The sequence below is a fragment of the Delphinus delphis genome, chromosome 8 (genome assembly GCF_949987515.2).
Source record: "Delphinus delphis chromosome 8, mDelDel1.2, whole genome shotgun sequence".
Classification (NCBI taxonomy): Eukaryota; Metazoa; Chordata; class Mammalia; order Artiodactyla; family Delphinidae; genus Delphinus; species Delphinus delphis.
This window is the reverse complement of record NC_082690.1, coordinates 59,383,273-59,406,492: the sequence shown is the minus strand read 5'-3', so window position 1 is coordinate 59,406,492 and position 23,220 is coordinate 59,383,273. Positions and strand designations below refer to the sequence as shown.

The window sequence follows — 23,220 nt, the reverse complement described above, 5'->3', positions numbered from 1 at the left end:
ATACCCATTAGGATGGCAGTAAGGAAAAAGACGGACAATAACAAGTGTTGGTGAGGATTTGGAGAAGTTGGAACTCTCATATGTTGTTGGTGGGAATGTAAATTAGTGCAGCCACTTTGGAAGACTTTGTCAGTTCCTCAGAAAGTTGAACATAGAGTGACCACATGACTCAGCAGTTCTATTCTTAGGTATGTACCCAAGAAAATTGAAAGCATACATCCACATGAAAACTTGTATGCAGATGTTCATAGCCATGTTATTCATAATAGCCAAAAACTGGAAACTACCTAAATGTTCATCAGTTGATGAATGGTTAAACAAAATATGGTATATCCCTACAATGGGATAGTATTCAGCCACAAAAATGAAATGCTGGTCCATGCTACAACCTGAATGAACCTTGAAGACATTATGCTAAGTGAAATAAGCCAGTAACAAAATCATGCTTATTATATGATTTCATTTATGTGAAACATCCAGAATGGGCAAATCTATATATACAGAAAGTAGATAAGTAACTTCCACAAGATGGAAGGCGAGAGGAATGAGGAGTAACTACTAATGGGTACAGGATTTCTTTCGTGGTAATGAAAATGTTCTGAAATTATATAGTTGGGATTAATGTTTAGTATAAAAGTATACTAAAAACCGGGCTTCCCTGATGGCGCAGTGGTTGAGAGTCCACCCGCTGACGCAGGGGACACGGGTTCATGCCCTGGTCTGGGAGGATCCCACATGCCGCGGAGCGGCTGGGCCCGTGAGCCATGGCCGCTGAGCCTGCACGTCTGGAGCCTGTGCTCCGCAACGGGAGAGGCCACAGCAGCGAGAGGCCCGCGTATCACACACACACACACACAAAAAAGTATACTAAAAACCTTTGAACTGTACACTTTGAAAGGGTGAATTTTATGGTAGTTGAATTACATCTTAATTTAAAAAACAACAGAAGCAGGAATATACAGTTAAAAAGAAGTTGAAACTAACATGGGTCCTACAGTAGGAGGTCAGGGAAGCTCAACTGTGTGCTTCCTGGCAGCTGGAGCGAACAGGGAGGAGCAGCCTCCAAGAGGAGGAAAGTGCAGCACCTTAGGGAAACCAGCTCTTCCAGAATGTAGCTCTAGGGCAAGATTCCCACAAGCCTGAGTTGGCTATCATAATGAATTGTCAAAAACACGAATTTCCTTTATCTCCTACCTGAGATTCTGATGCAGATGGCATCAAGAACTGTGAAGGGCATGAGCTTGTACCACACTTACAGGCTACTAAATTAGCCTAGTACAGTTTCATGGAGGCTGGCAGAAGACCTAAGACTCCTGGTTAGAGACAAAGAACTCTGTTCCTCACATCAGTAGTAGCAGGGAGAATACCAGTGTTAGCACTGGTTCCTCAAGCCCCAATTCCCACAGGGTAATGTAAAGGCCAGATAATACCTGCCCATGCAATGCCTTTCATTACAAGGGAAGAACCTAGACCTGAGGCAACTCACATCCTTTATAATGGGCAGTGAGCCTACTTGACCTTTGCCCTAAAGGAAGACATTATTTTTGTCATACCAGACAGCCAACAGAACTGCCTTGTGCTCCAAAGGGAGACACTGTCACTCTCTTCCAAGTCTGTTTGCTATGCAAACACCGTTGAAAAGATGGTCTAGAACAAAGGCTGTCTCTGCTTAATAGACTTGCCAAAATCTGAGAGACCCATGGAGAATTAACTCCGGACACATAGGTGTAATGGTCAGGGCTGTTTTTGTTTGTGTTTTATTGTGGTACAATATACATAACATAAAATTTACCCTTTTAATCATTTTATTTGTTTACTTACTTATTTTCATTTATTTATTTATTTTTGGCTGTGTCGGGTCTTCGTTGCTGCTTGCGGGCTTTGTCTAGTTGCCACGAGCTGGAGCTACTCTTCATTGGGGTGCGCGGCCTTCTCTTTGGGGTGCGCGGGCTTCTCTTTGCTGCAGAGCACGGGCTCTAGGCGCACGGGCTTCAGTAGTTGTGGCACGTGGACTCAGTAGTTGTGGTTTGCGGGCTCTAGAGCGCAGGCTCGGTAGTTGTGGCGCACGGGCTTAGTTGCTCCGTGGCAGGACAAGGGCTCGAACCCACGTCCCCTGCACTGTCAGGCGGATTCTCAACCACTGCGCCACCAGGGAAGTCCCTTTAATCATTTTTTAGTGGGAAAATATATATAACATAATATGAACTGTTTTTACTCACAACACTTCTGACACCAAATGTGTGCAGTTTTCTCCTCCTAACACCAACCAATTCTTTTTTTTTAAATTGAAGTATAGTTGATTTACAGTGTTGTGTTAGTTTCTGCTGTACAGCAAAGTGAATCAGTTATACATATATCTACTCTTTTTTAGATTTTTTTCCCATATAGGTCATTACAGAGTATTGAGTAGAGTTCCCTGTGTAATACAGTAGGTCCTTATTAGTTATCTGTTTTATATGTAGTATTAGTAACACCAACCAATTCTGACACCAACTCTGAGAGTAAGCTTGGACCCGTTAGGTTAAGGGCTCAGTTGTCTCCCCCACCCACTGCCCCAATTCAGATGTCAGTCACTCGTCCCAGGCCTCCTGTACTTCCGACGGGCTATAAATCAGGAGTTCCCATGACCCCCTCCTAAGGTTCCATAGTTCACTAGAATGGCCCACAGGACCCAGGAAAGCACTTTAACTATAACGAGATTATTATAAAGGATACAACTCAGGAACAGCCAATGGAAGAGATGCATAGGGCAAGGTAAGAGGCGAGAAACATCCATCCCTCTCTGGGTGGGTCATCCTCCCAGCACCTTGATGTGTTCACCAACCTAGAAGCTCTCAGAACACTGTTGTTTAGGGTATTTTTTTATGGAGGCTTCATTTTGGAGGCATGATTGATTACATCATTGGCCATTGGTGATTGAATGCAATCTCTAGTCCCTCCCCCCTCCCTGGAGTTTAGGGGGTGGAGCTGAAAGTTCTAAGCTTCTAATCAAGGTTTGTTCTTCTGGCAACCCGCCCCCATCCTGAAGTTCTCTATTCTCTAGGTGCCTGCCAAGAGTGAACTTGTTAACAAAAGTTGCTCCTATCACTCAGGAAATTCCAAGGGATTTAGGAGCTCTGTGTGAGGAACCAGGGGCAAAGATAAAATATATATTTCTTATGCCATACATAAAACATTTTAACCTTTTTTGAATGTACAATTCAGTGGCATTAAGCACATTCACATTTTTGTATAACCATCACCACTATCCAAATCCAGAACTATTTTATCTCCAAATGAAACACTGTACCCATTAAACAATAACTCCCCATTTCTCTCTCCCCAACCCCAGGTGACCACTATTCTGCTTTCTGTCTCTATGAATTTGACTATTTCAGGTACCTCATATAAGTGGCATCATACAATATTTGTCCTTCTGTATCTGGCTTATTTCACTTAGCATAATGTTTTCAAGATTCATCCATGTTATAGCATGTGTCAGAATTTCCTTCCTTTTTTGAGGCTGAATAATATTCCATTGTATATATATACCACCATTTGTTTATCCATTCTTCCATGCGTGGACACTTAGGTTGTTTCTACCTTTAAGCTATTGTAAATAATGCTGTTAGGAACATTGGCATTTATATAAATATCTGTTTGAGTCTCTGCTTTCAATTCTTTTCACCTAGAAGTGAAGCTGCTGGATCTTTTAGTATTTCTATGTTTGTTTTGTTTGTGAGGAACTGCCATACTGTTTTTCATAGCAACTGCACCGTTTTACATTCCCAGCAGCAACGCACAAAGGTTCCAATATCTCCACATCCTTACCAACACTTGTTATTTAATGTTTTTTCTTATAATAGCCATCCTGATGAGTGTGAGGTGGTATCTCATGATAGTTTTGGTTTGCATTTCCCTACCGATTAGTGATGTTGAGCATCTTTTCCTGTGCTTATTAGCCATTTGGATATATTCTTTGGAGAGTGTCTGTTCAAGTCTTTTGCCAATTTTTGAATTGGTTTCTTTGTTGTTGTTGAGTTGTAAGAGTTCTTTATATATTCTGGATACTAATCCCATATCACATGTGTGATTTACAAATATTTTTCTCCCATTCTGTGGGTTGCCTTTTTACTCTGTTGATGGTATCCTTTGATACTCAAAAGTTTTTAGTTTTGATGGAATCCAATTTATTTTTTCTTTTGTTGCCTGTGCTTTCGGTGTCATATTGGTCAGGTCTGTTTTGATTGCACACAACAAATGCAACTAATTTGGGCAAGAACAGTGTTAGTGAATGTAAAGGAAAATTCAAAAGTAGACCTAGATCAGACATGGTTAGATTCAGCAATTACAGTGATGCCATCAGCAGTCTCTCTTTTTGTATCATTTCTCCTGATTTTCTACTGGCTTCCTACATTCTCATCCAAGTTCTTTCCAGAAGCACCAGGCTTCCATGGCCCTCATGGCTAATAATCCTGGGAGAGAAACTTTCACGCTGGTTCCACCCAAATCCTGGGGTAGACGCTAATTGGTTCCCCCTGAACCAGTCACTGGTAAGGGGTCTGGATGGATGCTCTGATTGATCAGCTCTGGCTCAGGTGTCCACCTTGAATGAACAAGATTACTGTGGAATGGAGGACAGGGCTCCCTATAGGCAGAGATGCTTGACAGGCAAACTCCTCCCCAGAAGGGGTCTAGGAATCTGATAGACAGCTGGGGTTGGGAGGCTGTGTTTGAAAGGACATGCCTCATCTCAGATTTCCCATGGGGGCTACTGGAAGTAGAGAGAATCCTTTTAGTTGGTTCCTGAAGACTTCCTGGAGGAGGCAATGTTTATGGAACCCTGTGATTAGTGAGCAGGTGAGCTTAAGCAAGCTGGTCCCAGGCAGGTTGAGCAGAGCAATGGAGGGGCTGGATCTCCCTGCCACCTGAGAACCTCCCTACCCCAGCCCTTACTGTAGGAGCTAAGAATATAGACTGCCTGGGTTCATAGCCCAGTAGCCATTCCTTCTACCTGTGCTACCTCAGGCAAGTCAGCTAACCTCTCTGTGCCTTGGTTTCTCCACTTGAGGTATAAAATGAAGATAATACCAGTCTAATCTCACAAGGTCATTATGAGGATTAAATGAAGTATTGTATAGCTGGCACCCAGTAAGGGTTCAGTGCTTGTATCATTATTATTATAAGTTGGAGCCTCTTTTCTGACCACATTTGCTGGTATACTGGCTGCTCCAGCTGTGTTCACCATCCTTCAGTGTGCCTCATCCAGCCTCTGCCCTTGCTGTTTTCTCTGCCTGAAATGACCTTTGCCTCTGTGCACACTTGGCCATTTCATTGCTACCTCCTCTACCGAGCCTTTCCGGCCTGCAGAACCATCGCTCCCTGTCTAGGCTCCCACAGGGCTCTGGAGCAGGATGTCTGCCTCAGACTGTGGGTCTTCAGGTACATGTCCCTTGTCTAGGCTGAGCTCCTGAGGGCAGGACCTGGGTCTCCTGTGCCATTGAGTTCCCAGCAGGAGCCTGCCAGCTGCAGTTTGGGGAGAGGGCAATCCAGGGGCAAAAACAGCACTGACTGGGCTGCAAAGGAGAGCACAGCTGGTCTCAGGAAGTGAAAGTAGCTCAGGGCCTAGTGGGTTGTGTGTGAGGGGCAGGCCTTAGTGCTGAGAACAGAGGGGTCGTCAGGGCCCCGGCTTGCCCTAAGCCATAAAATGCTTAGGCAGGGGAGTGAAGAAGTTAGATTTTTGCTGAGCAAGGACCTCTGTAACTGCAGAAAGGGGATGCATTGCCTGCATAGAAGACACAGAGCATGAAGTGGCTGCTGACTGGGTTGAGGCAGGGACCACAGGATGAGAGGAGGGGACAGTCTGACAGGTGTAAAGATGGAGAACGAACAGGGCTTGGTAATTAATTTGAAGTGGGGCCTCAGGTTTCCCATCGGGGAAATGCGATGAGCACTGACCACTTTAACCAGTTAGTAACCCCGTCTCTGTCGTGCAATCCCATACCCTCCCCACAGTCCATCCCCTCCCCTGGGTAGGGTCCAGGTCAAGTGCAAGGCCAGACGCTGAGGGGGCTTGGTCAAGTCTGCAAGCGCCAGGGACCAGAGCTGGGCGTCCTTACCAAGCCCGCCCTGGGAGAGCTTGTGGGGCTGAGGCACAGCTCGGCTGAGCTGTGCTGATGGGATCATTTGTCCCCTCAGGCAGGGTGGGGCCTGGGCTCCTCTGGCAAAGGAGGGACCAGCCCAGACCCTCAGTTCCTGGGAGCAGATGGTTCCTCCCTGTTTTGTCCTCCTCGGCCATGCCTTCCAGCCGCTGGAATGGAAGAGAAGCACCTTGGGAACGGTGCTGGGCACAAGGGCAGGCCCAGGGCCAGATGCTGGTGCCGCAGGCATTCCACCCTCACCAGCTGAGTGTCCTTAGGAATCATGAATCCAGTTGCGCAGCAGCAGGGCTGAGGCTAGGACCCAAGGATTCTGTCTCCCACACCTGACATCCATCCCAAGACCCAGAGAGCTGTGTTTATCTCGGGAGCCGGATGCCTCTCTTCTCTGGGCCTCAGTTTCCTCAGCTGCTAAATGGGTGTGAAGGAGAGGAGAGAACTCGGGAAGGCCCCCCTCCCCAGTCTGAGACGGGAGGGCCTACGCAGCCCAGGCAGTTGGAACAAGTCATCCTTCCAGACTCCTCTGAGTCTCCATCTACCAAAGCCACACCCTTGCTTCCCCTGGAGAGGAGGGTCAGACTAATGCAGCAGGCTTGGGAACAGGTTCAGGGGTAGAAGACCCCTGTAGACTCTACAAGGCTGTAGACCAGCCTTTCAGCTGCTCTGGGCCTTGGATTTTCATCTGTGTTCTGAGAACCTGACCCCTCCAATCTGTCTTTCTAGCATGATGGCCGTCAAGGCTGGTGGAGGGGTGTGCAGAGGAGGGGTGAGAGGCTGCTGTGAGCCAGGCATCCGAGGCCCCTGATTTGGCCTTACCACCAGCTGGCCCTGCAGCCTCCCTGTCCCAGCCACTTCAGGCTACTGTCTCTGACCTGAACTCTAACCACATCCAATCCATCCTCCATCCAGCAGCACAAGGAACCTCCTAAATCTCAACTCTGCTCACCCCTCTGCCCTGCTTTACAAACCATCGAGGGCTCCTTGGCTGACGCCTACCACGCAGAGGCCAAATTTGTAGCCTGGCATTTGGGTGAGGCCTGTTGGGACCTAGCTCTGTTGACCTCTCTGCCTCACCTCCTGCAAACACGAACACTTGCAGATACCCGTGCCCTCCTATCTCTAGCAGGTCTGTCTGTGGGGAACAACACCCTCCGCTTCTTTGTCCACAGTCCATCAAAGAATCACTTCCTCCAGGGAGCCTTCCTTGATAACCCAGGCAAGAATAGGGGCCTCCTTTGTCTTCCCAGAGACCCCCTCATCTGTCTTTCCCACCAGCTGAGGCTTTTCAAGGACGAGGTCCAAAGCCCAGTGAAGTCCCTGCACATTTTAAGGCTCCCTGCAAACGCATGGGAAATGAACGAATGAGTGAATAAGTGAGTGAGTGAGTGGGTAAATAAGCAAAGACTGAAAGTGAGGCCATTTCTAAGCTGGTCTGTGATAAAATTATGAGTGATAATAAAAGCCCCACTGAGTGAATACCTGCTTGCACCAGATTCTGGGCCGGGCGTTCTAGATCATTCCTGCATTTGAGCCCCAACAGTACTGTGAGATGGGTATGGTTATCTCTATTTTATAATTAAGGGCACTAAAGCTCAGAGAGCTAGAGTCACTGCTTATAAGCTGCAGAGCCAGGGTGGAAACCAGGTCTGCCAAGTACCGAGATCTGCAGAGGGAGCAGTGATGGGTGGCAGAGGGGTGCGGATGCCAGGAATGGACATTGGGCTCTCACTGACCTGGACCCCACCCAGGGGTAGGGGTAGGTTGCGGAGAGTGTATGGGACTGACTTGGAGAATTGGAATGAATGGGCTTGAAGGATTCTGGGTTTTCCAGGGAGCTCTGAGGAGAGACCCATTCGGGAGTGGATCCTCGTATTTTGTATGATCAGGAGTGATGCTGGGGGATAGCTGGGCGAGCTTTGTGCCTCCCACCCACACCTGCCCCATGACCGACAGCCCATCCTATTCTGTGATACAGACAATTGATGTTTTCTCAAACCAATATCATGAGCTGTGCAGAGGTATCAGTCCTCTCACCTACCCCCCTAGAATCACCCAGTTCCCACCTAAACAGATGTTCTGGAGGTGCCATGCCTATCCCGAGCTCCACCCCAAATTCTCAGCAGAGTCCAGGCCTTTTTCTGGAAGCCACAGAGGTGGCTCCCCTCCCCCAGTCCTGCACCAGCCTCAGCAGGGGCGACGTCAAACAGAAGTGGCTTGTTTTTCCCCAAAAGTCTATTGCATCAAGGTCACTTCTGAGATTGAGATTTGCTTATGATGGAGCTCAGACAGTCACAGGCTCCCAGCCTCACCTAGAAGGACAGGGTGCCCAACGCTCTCCCCTGAGCTGGGCCCAAAGACTCCCTGCTCTACCCTGCCCTCGGGTAGGGGTGTGAGAAATGGGGGCAAGGAGGGAGGAAGTAGAGGCAGAGCAGCAAGGACTCTTTCAGAAGCTTGATTGTGAGGGGAGGAAGAAGACACAGCTGGAGAGGCACAGGGTCAAGGAAGAGGTGCTGCTAAGGTGAGAGGTGAGGATGGAAAGTGTTGTGGGCTGAGGGGTGGAGCTGGCAGGGGGTGGGCATCCACACAGAACGAGGTGGCCTGAGGCATTGGAGGAATGAGGAGAGAGGGAAGCAGGCTTGGATTTATTTAGATGGCCAGGAAGTTGAAGGGGGGCCCCTCGGAAAGGCCTTCCTTTGCTCTGAAGTATGAGTTGAGGGCTATTGGGATTGAGGGTAGGCCTGACAAGAAAGATAGGGCAAAGTCTTGGACAAGAAGGGAGAGAGGCCGCTCTGGGACAGGTGAAAGTTTGGGAGCCCAGCCAAGTGGGGTGGCAACCAGTTTGTGGGGCCTCAGGGCCCTGGGCTGGGTCACATTCCTCCATCCACACTCAGCTCTGTAGTGCAGGGCTGAGCAGGCTGCTGGTACCAGGAATGAGGGATACAAATGGATGGGCTGTGTTCTCAGCAGTCGGGGGTCCTGGGGTGGAGGTCCAGGCTGGCAAAGGAAGGGAGAGGGGCCAAGAAGATGCTGGCCCAGGGTGCTGGAGGCCTCCAAATCAGAGGCCCTGGCGCAAAGGGAGTGATGGTGTGCAGGCTTGGAGGCTGGAGGCTCTTGGGGGCAAGCAGGGCCAGTGTAGGGGTTTGGGGAGATGGAGACCTTGGACAGGGCAGGAGGGAGAGGCAGGCAGTCCAGGCCCACCAGGCCATGTCCTGTTCACCCTTCTCAGCTGGGACTGCTCACAGCCTGAATCTCACACACACAGCCAGTAAGAGGCAGCCCCACAGGTCTCTATCGGCCCCTAATCTCCAATAAACACATGTTGCAAGTACTAACTGCAGCTTGCGATAAAACACAGCCTTGAGCCAAGTCCCCTATGCCCCCAGTCAGATTTCTGTCCCTGTATCTTCTCTGTTCTCGAGCTACCCCTAGAAATTCATCCATCCATCCATCCATCCATCCATCCATCCATCCATCCATCCATCTATCCATCCATCCATCCATCCAACAAATACTTTATAGAGTACCTACTATGTGTCAGGCACCATCCTAGGCATTGGGGTTGCAGTAGTGAAGAAAACATGAAAACCCCTGCCCTGGTGGAGTTTATGTTCTGGTGGGAGGAGGCAGACAATAAGCAAACAAATAAAATAATACATTTAAATATGGGACATGCTTCCCTGTCCAATAAACCATTGATGTCTCAAAAAAAAAAAGAAAGAAAGAAAAGAAAAAGATGGTACATGCTAAGGAGAAAAATACAGCAGAGGCGGAGGCGTGTGTGTGCTAGTGGGAGGTTGCAATTTTCACTAGAGTGGAGGGGGAGGGCCTCACCCTGAAGATGTTGTTTGAGTGACCACCTGAAGGGGATGAAGTCTGTCCTGTGTTTTTCATACACACTCCACACACAAAAACGTGCTCCGTGGCAGCACCCCCTGTGCCACCCGCTGACCCCTCCACGTGACACCCTGAGCCTGGCAGCTGCCCTGACTTTGATCTATTCCCCCCAGGCCACCTCTCAGATGCCCACAAAGTGCTGCTCCTCCCACACTGGGTTGGCCACACATGGGGGCCCCAGTGCCACATGGCTGACATCTGAAGGTGAGGGAAGAGGCCATGCCCCCCTCACAGCCCCCAGGTAGGGAATGAGACAGGACGGAGGAAAAGGGCTCTGTCCTCAGGTTTGGAAATGGTTATGGCCTCCTGGCCTCATGCCTGGTTTCTGGGCTCCACTCCTAGGTTCCCTGGGCCTGGACGTGACTGGACTTGCTCATGGGAATGAAGACCAGCTGATGAATGGGACAGTCTCTGCAGGATGTCCTAGGGGGTTGAGGGCAGCCAAGTTCTGGGGCCCCAGAGGCAGGTTGGACTACAGAACAGAAGCAGTGATGGGGCAGCTCTCAGGGCTTGCTATGGCAAAGCATATGTCTCACTGAGCTTTCTCAAGGTGGAATTCAGTGGCCTGGGAGAGAAGGGGTGAGCTCCCTGTCATGGGACATACGTGAGCAGGGGCCAGACAAGCCTATCGAAGAGGCTTCAGGGAGCCTCCCTTCTCTGAGGGGTTGTGGAGAGCTCTGGGTCAGATGCTCTTAGGGCCTCTCTGGCCTGAGGATCCAGATCTCAGAGCCTTGTCATTGTCCCGGGGCTCTGGGGTCCAGTTGAGTCTCTTGTGTCTGCCAGGTGGGCTCAGCTACCAGAGATGGTCAGAGCAGGGTGAAGGCAGAGGGCTGCCTTCTGTGGGCAGTGAGGGGTCTTCTGAGATTTTCTCTGCACCTAAACCTTGCCTGTGAGAGCTGTGGACATGGTTGCCTACCTTTGGGGCTTCAGTGTCTGTCTGTGAAATGGGTAGGACCGTGATCCACAGTGAACACTCAGGCAGTGTTGGTGGCCTGCCCTTCCTGAGGGTCAGGGGCTGGGGGACACAAGAAGTCTCAGAGGTGCTATTCCTGTGGCCGTGACCTTCATTCCCCCTGACGCGTATTCTATGTCATCAGCCAAGCCAAAAATTTGCTTTGCTTTATTTTGTTTTATTTTGCCAGGCAGCACCGAGGACAGAGCCCTGAGGCTCATCTGTACAGACGGGGTCCACTCATTCAACATTTCCCAGTGTCTCTTGGGAGCTGGAGCCTGTGCTGGTCTCTGGGACCACAAAGGGAAAGCAGACCTTGTCCCAAATTCCTGACAAAGAGAAGGGAGGGAGTGTGGCTGACATCGCCCCTTGGGCTGTTCTTTTCTGCCCTGACGCCCAGTCCCCATTCCTTTGTCCTGTCTCAGGACACTGTGTTCCCGAGACACAGGGTGGCATGGTGGATTTACTGTGTACTTTGGGGAAGCTCCTGATCTCTCTGGCCTCAGTTTTCCTGTAGGGAAATGTCATCTCTCTTCCTGAGCATGAACTTTATCATTATTCAGAGCCGTGTCTTAGTCCTGGCTCACCACTGACTCACTGTGTCGCCTTGGGCAAGACACCAGCCTTCTCGAAGCCCATTTCCTTGTCTGTAACACGGCGATAAACAGGCCACCACACAGGGCTAGGAGTGAAAGAGATCCTGCCGCAAAAGCACTTAGCTCAGTGGATGGCACTGGCTGGGTAGCCAAGGAACTGTAGCAGTGAAGTTGTTCAGAAAAATGAGGCTTGTGGAGGTGAAATGACTGCCCCAGGATCACACAGCAAGTGGGTGATGGATCTAGGACTAGACCCTGGATTTCTAGCTTTCTAGTTTCCTTCTCAGGAGCTACTGGGATGACACAGTGGTTACCCTGGAAGCTGATGGAAGAGGGGCTCTCCCCATGGAAAGTGAATTGGGGAGCTTCCCTGGCTGCCCCATGGAAACCAGGCTTGACCTGACAGTCCCTCAGTCCCTACCTGCTCCTCTGCTGGTGACCTCCAGGTCCATTGCCAGATCCAGCCTCCACTGCATGGATATTGGGGTTCTGAGGCCAAAGCTGTAAAGATGGGCTGTTGAAAGCGGAAAGGGGAGGAATGGGGGCACAGGACTATAGGCAGGACTCCTGATTTCAAGTGACAAACCTAGGCCAAACAGATTGAGGCAAAAAGGGAATTTGTTAGCTCATGCCTTCAAAAAGTCCAGTGAAAGGTAAAGCTTCAGGTACAGCCGGAAGCAGGTGCTCAATGGTGTTCTCAGGAACCTGCGTGTTCCCACCTCTCAACTCTGCCATCCCTTGGCTTTATTTTGGACAGTCTCCTCCCTGGTGGTAGTATCTTCAGTTCGTAGGACAGTTAGCCTGGCTGCAGCAGCTCCAGACTTACGTCCTACCAGCTTTGCAAACTCAGTGGGAAACCTGTCTCCTTCCCAGTGTTCCAACAAAAGCTCCAGAATTTGAGGCACCCAGTGAAGGTTGCCCATCCACCCCTGAGCTAGTTACAGGGCTTGAGGAGCCCACTCTTGTCTCATTGGCAGACCTAGGTCACCACAGGCCTACCTCTCCCAGATCCTCAAGACTCCAGGAGAGGAACTTCCCTGGTGGTCAGGTGGTTAAGACTCCGTGCTTCCACTGCAGGGGGAGAAGGTTCGACCCCTGGTCAGGTCAGGGAACTAAGATCCCATATGCCATGCAGCATGGCCAAAAAGTTAAAAAAAAAAAAAAAGACTCCAGGAGAGGAAGGAAGGGAGGCCATTATCATGAAGGGGGTCTGGGAATTGGGTGGGAGAAATGACAGAGGAACAATGATGGCCTGCAGGACAGGACAGAGAACTGGACCCAGGCCATCTCTTCCCCAGCGGACTGGAGCCTGGTTATCTGGGAGGATGGGCGGGTTTTGAAGGCACCAATGGAGGCTGTCAGCCAACTGTACTCCTTGCAACTAAACAGCAGGGTCTTTCTTGAAGGGGGATCCAAATGGCACACCTCCATGGGGAGATTTAAAAAATGGGACAGCCTGGGGCTCCAGGCAAGGAACCCTCTCACACTAGCTCCAGGGAAGGGGGTTTATTGAAAGGTCCTGGGATCTCCCAGGACCCTGGGTGGGAGCTGCTACAGCCCCATGGGCATGGACTTGGAAAGCTGGCCATTATGGACTCTCCTGCTGACAGGGGCTGCCCTGTCACAGCTGTTCTCTGGGACCCTGTGCTCTGTCCCACAGTTCCTCACCCCGAGGCTGACCTGTGACTTCTCAGCCCTGGGCCCACCAAGTCACCGTGATCTCAGACCTCCTTATACACATGCCTAAGAGAGAACCTCTTGCTAACTTTGCCAGGCCTCAGCTTCCTCATCTGCAAAGTGGGAATTGTAACTGTGAAGAGTAAATGAGATATGGCATGTGAAGTATATTTTTTTAATAAATTTATTTATTTTTTATTTTTATTTTTGGCTGCACTGGGTCTTTGTCACTGTGCGCGGGCTTTCTCTAGTTGCAGCAAGTGGGGGCTGCTCTTCATTGTGGTGCGTGGGCTTCTCATTGTGGTTGCTTCTCTTGTTGCAGAGCATGGGCTCTAGGCATGTGGGCTTCAGTAGTTGTGGCACGTGGACTTAGTAGTTGTGGCCTGCGGGCTCTAGAGCGCAGGCTCAGTTGTTGTGGTGCACGGGCTTAGTTGCTCCGCAGCATGTGGGATCTTCCCGGACCAGGGCTCAAACCCGTGTCCCCTGCATTGGCAGGTGGATGCTTAACCACTGCGCCACCAGGGAAGTCCCCATATGAAGTATTTTTGCACAGTAAAAACATCTGTCCAGATTGTGATGGGGATTACATGAGCTCACGGATGGGCAACTGGGGCCTGTGCATAGTAGAGCCGCAGGAGATGCAAGTTTCCTCTTTGCTCAACCTGTGGAGGCCAGAGAAAAACTGGCAGATTCGACCCCTGGTCAGGTCGGGGAACTAAGATCCCATATGCCATGCAGCATGGCCAAAAAGTTTTAAAAAAAAGGGAGTGATGGCGTGCAGGCTTGGAGGCTGGGGGCTCTGCAGCCTCAACCCCCAAATTCCCCAAGTCTGCAGCTTCCCCTTCCTTGTACTCAAAATGACTGTTTCAGTTCCAGCTTGAACTTCTTCCTGTTGAGCAGGAGGCAAGAAGGGGAAGTGGAAAAAGAAAAGAGAAATCAAGTCTCCCTGTGCCCTCCTACTGCCAAGTTTGCCTGCTTTAGTGGACAGCCTGACACCACAGGTGAGACCGAAACTCCTCCAGGAGTTCCCTGGGTGCCTCCCTGGGGCACCCTGTTCCCTGGGTGCCTGGGAGGCACTGGTCTCAGGAATCTAGCCATTTCTCTGGTGGCACCTCAGGCACCGAGAGGGTAGGTGGCTCACCCTGGGTCACACAGCAAGTCGGTGATGCATCCCGGCCTGTCTGACTCCTCAGAGGAAGGAAGCCTGGTCGTGGTCTCTGTCATCCTGTGCCCTTGCTGCTAAGCTTAGAAGCAAGGGGCAGACAAGGGGGTTTCCAGGTCTTGTTACCCAGAAGGCAGTCAGGCCAAGGTTAGGAGGTCTCTTCCCACGTCCAGCCTGGTCTGAGTTGGTTCCTGGCCAGCTGGCAGGCGATGGCTCAGACTTCCAGCTGCTGCCTCTGGTAGTCAGGCCTCTTCATCCCTTCCAGATAAGAGGGCCTTGGGGCGGGGTTTGGGATGGAGTGAGGCTGCCAAGTCATCTAAAGGGGTATCCTGAGACCACAGGATCCAAGCAGCCCAAGGAGCTTCAACCCCTATCCGTTCTTCCTTATGTCTAAACTTAATTGCTTCTGCTATAGGCAGAAACAAACCCTATGCGCTGTTGCCTGAATTGAAAAAAGGAAATGGCAGAGGTGGGGTGAGGGATTTCAGTGTTTCCGCTGAAGGTGTGCCTGGAGTGGAGATGGACGGTGAAAGCTTGGTGTCAGGGAGACACTCCCCAGGCCTCTCCCTCAGCCAGATAGGGCTCAGCACTGGCGCTACGCCCTGCCCATGTCCCCAGTGGCTCCTGAGAGCCCAGGTGAGGGATCTGAGAACAAGGCTTGAGCTTATCCAGGCATAAATGGGAGAAAGGCTAGGGAGTGGGTCAGGAGGAACTGAGGTGGGGAACCCATCCCTGAGGTTGCTCAGTGCCAGCCACAGAGGGGAGGACCCTGCGGTCTGGAGACCTGCCCTAAGCATGGATTTGGGGGCAACAATGGGGAAGGTGGCTGTAGAGTGAGGAGGACCTTGTTCAAATACCACCAGTCTCGCACACCTTGGGAAACTCACTAGCCTTCCTTCCTCGATAAAATGGAGAGAATAATCTCAACCACTACCAGCCCAGAACTGCAGATAAAACATCCGGCACAGGGAAGGTACTTAAGTGAATGACACCTGGCGCTGAGGACTCGGAAATCAGTGCAGGCTGGGGTGGACTGAGGGAGCCCAAAGTGGGGCCTGGAATTGATTCATTCAGTTAACAAATGTCTGGGAATTCCCTGGTTGTCTAGTGGTTAGGACTCTGCACTTTCACTGCCTAAGGGCCCCAGTTCAATCCCTGATCCTGCAAGCCGCGCGGTGCGGCAAAAAACAAAAAACAAAAGCCCATTTATTGAGTATTTATTGTGTACCAGGGCCGCTCACATACATGGTTTCAGTTAATTCTTACAACAGCCTATGTAGTAGGGTACCAATGATCACTCTCATTTTACAGATTAGAAAACTACAAGGAAGGATAAGTGAGATTATTTAGAGAAGGTGAGTGAGAGCATCCCAGGCAGAGGAAACAGCAATGTGATAGGTCCAAGGGCTGGAAAGCCTGGTGGGGAAGGCTGAGGCTAGGCTGGGAGCCCTGGCAGGCTTGGGAGCAAAGCAGTGGCACCTGGGCTCTGCTTGAGGTTTTATGACAGGCCACCCCCGTCAGGCTTCCCATCTTGTCCCCTCTTCGCACAACTCATCCCATGCTCTGGCTGCAATATTTATTCTTCATTTCTCGCACAGGGTAGACTCGTTCCCTACCTCTGTGCCTCCTGCCTGCGATGCCCTCTTCATTCTTTTTATGTGTCCAAGTCACCCCAGCCCTGTAAAGCCCAGCAGCAGACATGCCTTCTCCAGGAGCCCTTCCAGGTGTACCCATGACCCCTAAGACCTGAGCTCTCCCTTCAGGGCCCCATCCAGATGGCAGGAACTGAGACCCAAGCCCTACGCTGGGGCTGACCTCTTCAGCAAGTCCTCGGACCTGCTCCCATTCTTGGGACAGACACCCCGGTGGGGGTGACCACAGGAGGTTGTCCTGGGAACCCAGCAGAGAACTGGCGGCTGGGATGAAGGCCAGGCCTCCTTGCCCTCCTGAGCCCTAGCACAGCGCAAATCAGACCAGGAGGTCCGCACTCTGAGCAGGCACAAGCGACCTCCTAGCACAGACTTGAATAAGCAGTAGGTGACCAATCCATGCACAACTGACCAAGTGCTTACCAGCAGTGCAAACCTGAATTTTCTCAGTTTGTTCCAAACTTTTGGCCCCACCTCGGTTCCTCAATCCCCTTGCCTGTAAAATGGGTTTGGGGGTGAGATCGGTGCTTATACCTTACAAGGTAAAAAGAGTCCTCCCTCCCTTTGGCAGGTCACCCTCACAACATACTGGTGGCCAGTATGACCACATTGTACTGAGGGGGGTCAGAGAGGGGGAGGGGCTTGTCCAGAGTCACAAAGTGAGTAGGTACCAAGGTAGAACAAGAACCTGGGCCTCGAACTCCCTGGGCAGTGACCTTTTCCTGTACCATTCTGTCCCTATTTGCCTCAGCTACTCCAAATGAAAGCCCACCTCCTCCAGGTCAGCCCCTGAGTACTCTCTCCACCACTGGAGCTGCCCCCCTTGGGACAGCAAGGAGCCACATCTCCTCCTCTGGTTGTCCTAACAGCTCTGAGTCCTGGTGCGGTGGTGCGGAGGGGCCTGGGAGGGGCTTGGCACAGGCAGGGAGAATGCACCCAGGTGAGTTCTCAGGCATCAGCTCTATCCCCACAACCCACGCCCCTCACTCCCAGGGAGCTCTGGGCCTGCAGTGTCCAAGGAAACAGTGACTGCTAAGTGGGGAAATGTGGGAAGATCACGCTTGTGGAAAAAAGGAGAGAGGGAAGGAGGGAGGGAGAAGGTGGCTGAATAAGTGAGTGCATAAGTGGATTGTCACAGAGAAGAATGGACAGGTCGGTGAATGAGCTACTGAGTGGATGAAGAAAGGAGGGATGGATGGAGGAGTGACTAGGAAAACGGCTCTGGGTATTATAGCTAAAGAGAGACCAACAGTTCTTTAATCACCAAACTACCCATCTGATAGATGGATAGACTGAGAGAGGGCTGAGGAGAAAGGAAGCTGCTGGGTCTGTGGGGCTGGCCTCAGAGCAGCAGCCTCTGGTCCTCCCCCACCTCTGTCTGCCTCTTCATCACCCGCTTTCGTCTGCTGGGGTGGGGATGTTTCCAGGAAGAAGATCTTTTCTCTGCCTCCTCGCTCCTTAGATTCAGTTTCCGCTAGGCATTGGTGTTGAGGGTGATGCGGCGGGGGGAGGCCCCCGCAGGGGCTATTTCAATCGGAGACAGCCCTGCCAGGAAACAGAGGAAGCTGCCCTGTCGGAGGTGTTACAGCCTGGGCTCAGGGCATGTCTGGCCTCCCCTTGACCCAACACACTTGGGGCCGCTAAGGCGCTTCAGGGACAGGAGGCTGCATGTAAGTGTTGGCACATCTCGGGGGCCGTGGGCCAGGGTGGGTGGGGGAGGCGGGCAGGCAGGCTGGGTCCAGCGCTGACCTAAAGGAGGTCCACAGGTTTGGGAGGTGGGCAGAGAGGAAGGGACTCCACCCAACTGGGGGATCAGAAAAGACAGAAGTAAGATTAGATCTGGAGCTTGATGGACACTTAGGGTTTTGACAAACAGAGATGGGTTAAATGGCATTTTGTGTGACGGGAACAGCAAAAATGGGGAAACCCGAGAGGAAGTCTGGATCTCTGGCCATGAATGGCCGTGTGTCTTGAGAACAGTGTGGCAAGAGAGGAAGGGGCAGATTGAAGTACGTCATCTGGGGTACTTCAGATGAGGCTGGAGGGCTCGGCAGGGAGCTTGACTGTCAGGACAAGAGTTTGAGCCTTTCTTCAAAGGGCAGAGGGATACAGGGAAGGATGTAGTCAGAGCCACCAGCTAGAAAGCCCTCCACCGCAGGCAGAGCAGCTGGAGCCCAGGAAGAGGCTGGGGTCTGAGCTGGTCCAGGGCACAGGGCCCAAGAGTGAGTGACAGGTGTGAGAACTCGAAGGAGTGTCAGCTGCTGCCCGGAGGCAGGGACGACACGAGCCCTCCCTGGGACCAGCTCTTGCCGGGAAGTGGGAGAACAGCTCACCACTCCTAGGTCCTCAGAAGGCGAGTGGATCGGGAAGCCAGTGTGACCTTTCCTGGAGCAGACCTGAAGGCTTGCCTGGATCCCCTAGAGCAGCCCCTGCCTCCTTCCGGGAGGGCCCCTCTCGCCAGGGAGCGCGAGGCAGAAAACACCTGGAAACTGCAGTCGCCTGAGGCAGAGGACTCTCTCTCGGGGTGGTGTCCAAGGGCGACAGACCTCCCCAAAGAGGGGGGGGGGCGCGCAGCACAATTCCTTCCACCTGCTCTCCATCCTCACCATAACCTTCTGTCCTAGCACGCTGCTCTCCTCTCAGGCCCTGCCTGCGCCCTCTTCCTCCTCACCTGGGCACCCCCCAACCCGGGGGCCTCACACCCCTCTCCATCCATGGAAATCTTCCTCAACCACCAGGGACTTGCTCCATCTTTCATCCTCCTCTGAAAAGTTTCTTCCATCCCGTGGCTCACACTGGTCTCCCCGCTCAGACTAGCATCTGTATGTGTATATGAATGTGTGTATGTGTGTGCATATATCTGTATATGTATCTATCTACATCTACATCTGTACACTATGCCACATGCAATGAGCAAGTAGCGAGTACCCATTAAATGTTTGGCGTGTGAAAACAAAGAGTGAATGCATGAATGAAAGAATGGCTGGAACAAACAAATGAAGAGATGAATGAACTTTCTCTTGCCTGTACTGATCTTGGCTTCTTGGTGACAATGGGGGGGACTGCTGTGCCTCCTCCTCTGGCCTCTACCTCATGCTTAACTGCTTAGCTGGGTGCCCAGCACTCCTGCACATGGACAGGAAGAATCTTTGATAATTAAAGTGTTGTAGCATGTGGGTTACAGACTAGAAATTCCAAACATCATCATTTTGCAGTTGCCCCGAATCTGGGTAAACTATTTTCATCAAAATCAAATTTTAAGTTGGGAGAAATTAGTTTGAGGAGTTATGTTTTGCTCTAATTAACTTCTAAAAATCTCATAACTTTATTTAGCAGGTATATTCACGTTAAGAATAGCTCACCTTGCACCAGGGGGTAAGGGGTGCGGGAGGAATAAATTGGGAGATTGGGATTGACATATACACACTACTACATGTAAAATAGATAACTAATAAGAACCTACTGTATAGCACAGGGAACTCTACTCAGTACTCTGTAATGGCCTATATGGGAATAGAATCTAAAAAAAGAGTGGATATATGTATATGTACAACTGATTCGCTTTGCTGTACCCCTGAAACTAACACAACATTGTAAATCAACTATACTCCAATTTAAAAAAAGAAAAAACGAATAGCTCACCTTACCTGTGCTAGGCACTGATCCTCACAACAACCCTATGAGGCAGGTACTATATTATCCCCTTTTATAGGTGTGGAAGCCGAGCATAGGGGTTCGGTAACGGGCCTAAGGCCGCTAAGCTTACGTGGGATTTGAACATGGGCATCTGGACCAGAGCCCTTATACGCAGCTTCAACCCTCTGTCACCTTCTGAGTGCATTTGCAGGACTTCATGTTTTTTTCTGGGCCTCAGTTTTTCCCATCTGTAAAATAGGGAGAGGGGGTGATTTGACTCACTATCCCAAAGGCTTCCAGGACCATTGGATTTAAGTTGTGAATTCTCTCTGGACACCAGTAAATATGGAAATGCCAGTTGGGAGGTGAGTATCAATAAGTCAGACTGATCCCACCAGGGAAACTCTTGAGGCATTTGTGCTGCTGGCTCCCCCAAAACCTAGCTTGAAGGGATGAGTGGACAGATAAGGTGTAGGATACAATGGCATGGCATGGCATTTATTAAGCACCTACTGAATATCAGGTCTATGACAGTTTTACTGATAAGGACACAGGCCCAGAAAAGGCAAGCAACCTCCCCTTTGTAGAACAGCATAGAAGTAGGGGAGCCAGCATTTGAACCTGGCCTGCCTAGCTCTGAAGCTAGATTTATAACCTCTATACTTCATGTCCATGGGTCACACTAAGTTGCCTCCTCTTAGTCAGTTGGGTTCTGGTTCTGGCTCTGCTTCTAACTCACTAAGATTGAGCGGTCAGTGCCCCTCACTCTGCCTGGATTTCCCTCTCTGTAAAGTAGCTGTGGAGTTGGTTGGTCCCTCAGCCATTTGCCTTCGGGGGAAGCGGTTTTCACTCTTGCCACCAGGGGGCGCTGTGGCCCTAGTGGCTCAGCCAGACACGCCTTTGTAGCCAAAAGTCCCGTGGAAGGATTTAGGGAACTCCTAAATCACCTCCTTCCCCCATTCTACAGATAGGAAGACTGCAGCCAAAAGAACGACCATGGCTTTGGAAGGTGGAGTCCAGGCTGAGGAGGTGGGCACTGTCCTTAGCTCAGAAGTGTGGACATTCTACTCATGCTGATTAATTAATTACCAGGGCCTTCCCTGCCCTGGGCCCCAATTTTGGGCTCTCAGACACAGAGAGGCACCAGACCTGGCACTTCTCCTCAGGAGCTTCGCAGTCTGTGGGGAAGAGATAGACAAGCAGGCCCACCATGACCACAATCTCCAAACTCCAGGGAGCCCAGGGAAGCCCTGCATAGCATGATTTAGTGCCTCTAACCTTATGGCATCCTGACATATGACATATAACCTTATGACATCCTGAGGTGGGTACATCAATCCCCCATTTTTCAGATGGGAAAACTGAGACTCAGATAAGGTACATCATATCACTCGCTCAAGTTCACACAGCTAGTAAGTAGCAGAGTTGGGATTCAAACCAAAGTCTGTAAATCTTCACTTACAGAGGAGACATTTGACTAGGGTTTTGAAGGATGAATAGAAGTTCACCAAGAATGTTGGTAGGAAGTGAATATTACAGCAAGAAAGTGGATTGGATTTCTCCCAAGCTTGAGCTTTATCGTATTCCAGGTTTCCTTAAAGTGAGGGCTGTGGAGGGCTTCCGTGGGGTGGTGAGTATCAGAGATGGTTCAGGTGGGGAGATCAAGGCCCAGAGAGGGACAGGGGCCTACTGGGTGGTCAATGAGTGTGGCCACTGACAGATTGTATGTTGCTTCCCCAGCATCTCTGAATGTAGGAAGTCCAGTTGAACAGCCATGGAATGGGACAATGACACAGGCCAGGCCCTGGGCTTGCCGCCCACCACCTGCGTCTACCAAGAGAACTTCAAGCGGTTACTGCTGCCGCCTGTGTACTCGGTGGTGCTGGCAGCCGGCCTGCCACTGAACGCCTGCGTCATTGCCCAGATTTGCACATCCCGCCGGGCCCTGACCCGCACGGCCGTGTACACCCTGAACTTGGCCCTGGCGGACCTGCTGTATGCCTGCTCCCTGCCCCTGCTCATCTACAACTATGCCCAAGGTGACCACTGGCCCTTCGGAGACCTCACCTGCCGCCTGGTCCGCTTCCTCTTCTACGCCAACCTACACGGCAGCATCCTCTTTCTTACCTGCATCAGCTTCCAGCGTTACCTAGGCATCTGCCACCCTCTGGCCCCCTGGCACAAGCGTGGGGGCCGCCGGGCTGCCTGGCTAGTGTGTGGGGCTGTATGGCTGGCCGTGACGACCCAGTGCCTGCCCACAGCCCTCTTTGCTGCCACAGGCATCCAGCGTAACCGCACAGTCTGCTATGACCTGAGCCCACCTGCCCTGGCCACCCACTACATGCCCTATGGCATGGCCCTCACAGTCATCGGCTTCCTGCTGCCCTTTGTTGCCCTGCTGGCCTGCTACTGCTGCCTGGCCCGTCGTCTGTGCCGCCAGGACGGCCCAGCAGGGCCTGTGGCCCGGGAGCGGCGCAGCAAGGCAGCCCGCATGGCTGTTGTGGTGGCAGCTGCCTTTGCCATCAGCTTCCTGCCTTTCCACATCACCAAGACAGCCTACCTGGCGGTGCGCTCTACGCCTGGCCTCCCCTGCCCTGTGCTGGAGGCCTTCGCGGCCGCCTACAAGGGCACACGGCCCTTCGCCAGTGCCAACAGCGTGCTGGACCCCATCCTCTTCTACTTTACCCAGAAGAAGTTCCGCCGGCGGCCACATGAGCTGCTACAGAAACTCACAGCCAAGTGGCAGCGACAGGGTTGCTGAGTCCACTGGGGCAGGACATGTGGAGTCTGGGCAACCATTGTGTTTGCCACTGTGGCTGGGGCATCAAAAGCTCCACCAGCCCCAAACCATGCAGAGAATTAGAGCTTAGCTCAGCTGGGCATAGAGTGAGACCCCCCCCCGACCCCAAAACTTCACCAGCAACTATTTATTAAGCCCTTTTTCTGAACCAGGCCCTGTGGGTACAGAGAGAGACAAGCCTGGGCCTGGTTCTCCAGAAGGTCTCAAGAAGCCATGGAGAGTTGGGGAGAGAGTTAAGCTGCTCACAAAAATATAGTACGGCATGTACTGTAACCAGAGTATGCTGCATACTTTGGCGTCACCAATAAAGGGAGTAAGAGAAGATGGGAGGGGTAAGTGAGAGCTTCTGGGAAGGGCCATTTGAGCTGGGTTTTGAGGGATGAATATGAGATCTCTGGGGGATGTACTGTGTTCCATTCATTCATTTGGTCCTCTCTGCTCCTTGTCCTCATCTCCACACACTCCCGCCCCACCCCCACTCACTACTCCTCCATTCCTTATTCCCTCCTCCCAGATCTCAGTTTTCCTCCTGTGGAACAATGTGGCCAGCCCATGGCTGCTAGTATGCCACACAGACCCAGTACTGGCAGAACCAGCCATGGCAAAGGGAGCCTTCCACCTTAGAAGGTTAGAGCGGAGAGAGGAAAGGGCAGAGGGACAAGGCAGGGAGGGGAAGGACTGTACAACTTCTTCAGCATTTTTCTTTTAGCCCTGCCT

The 23,220-nt window shown here is 51.4% G+C and overlaps 1 protein-coding gene across 1 annotated transcript; it reads left to right on the top strand.

Annotated features, from left to right (window-relative positions):
- The first annotated feature begins 17,642 nt into the window (after window positions 1–17,642).
- Window positions 17,643–22,546, top strand: P2RY6 (pyrimidinergic receptor P2Y6). Its single transcript, XM_060017269.1, has 2 exons — window positions 17,643–17,737; window positions 21,444–22,546. Exon 2 carries the CDS (start codon window positions 21,478–21,480, stop codon window positions 22,462–22,464), a length of 987 nt encoding a protein of 328 aa, XP_059873252.1. The 5' UTR covers window positions 17,643–17,737; window positions 21,444–21,477; the 3' UTR covers window positions 22,465–22,546.
- Window positions 22,547–23,220: the final 674 nt, after the last annotated feature.

Bases quoted from the DNA above. Each gene is read 5' to 3' on its own strand.
- P2RY6 (XM_060017269.1), top strand. From the start codon at position 21,478: ATGGAATGGGACAATGACACAGGCCAGGCCCTGGGCTTGCCGCCCACC.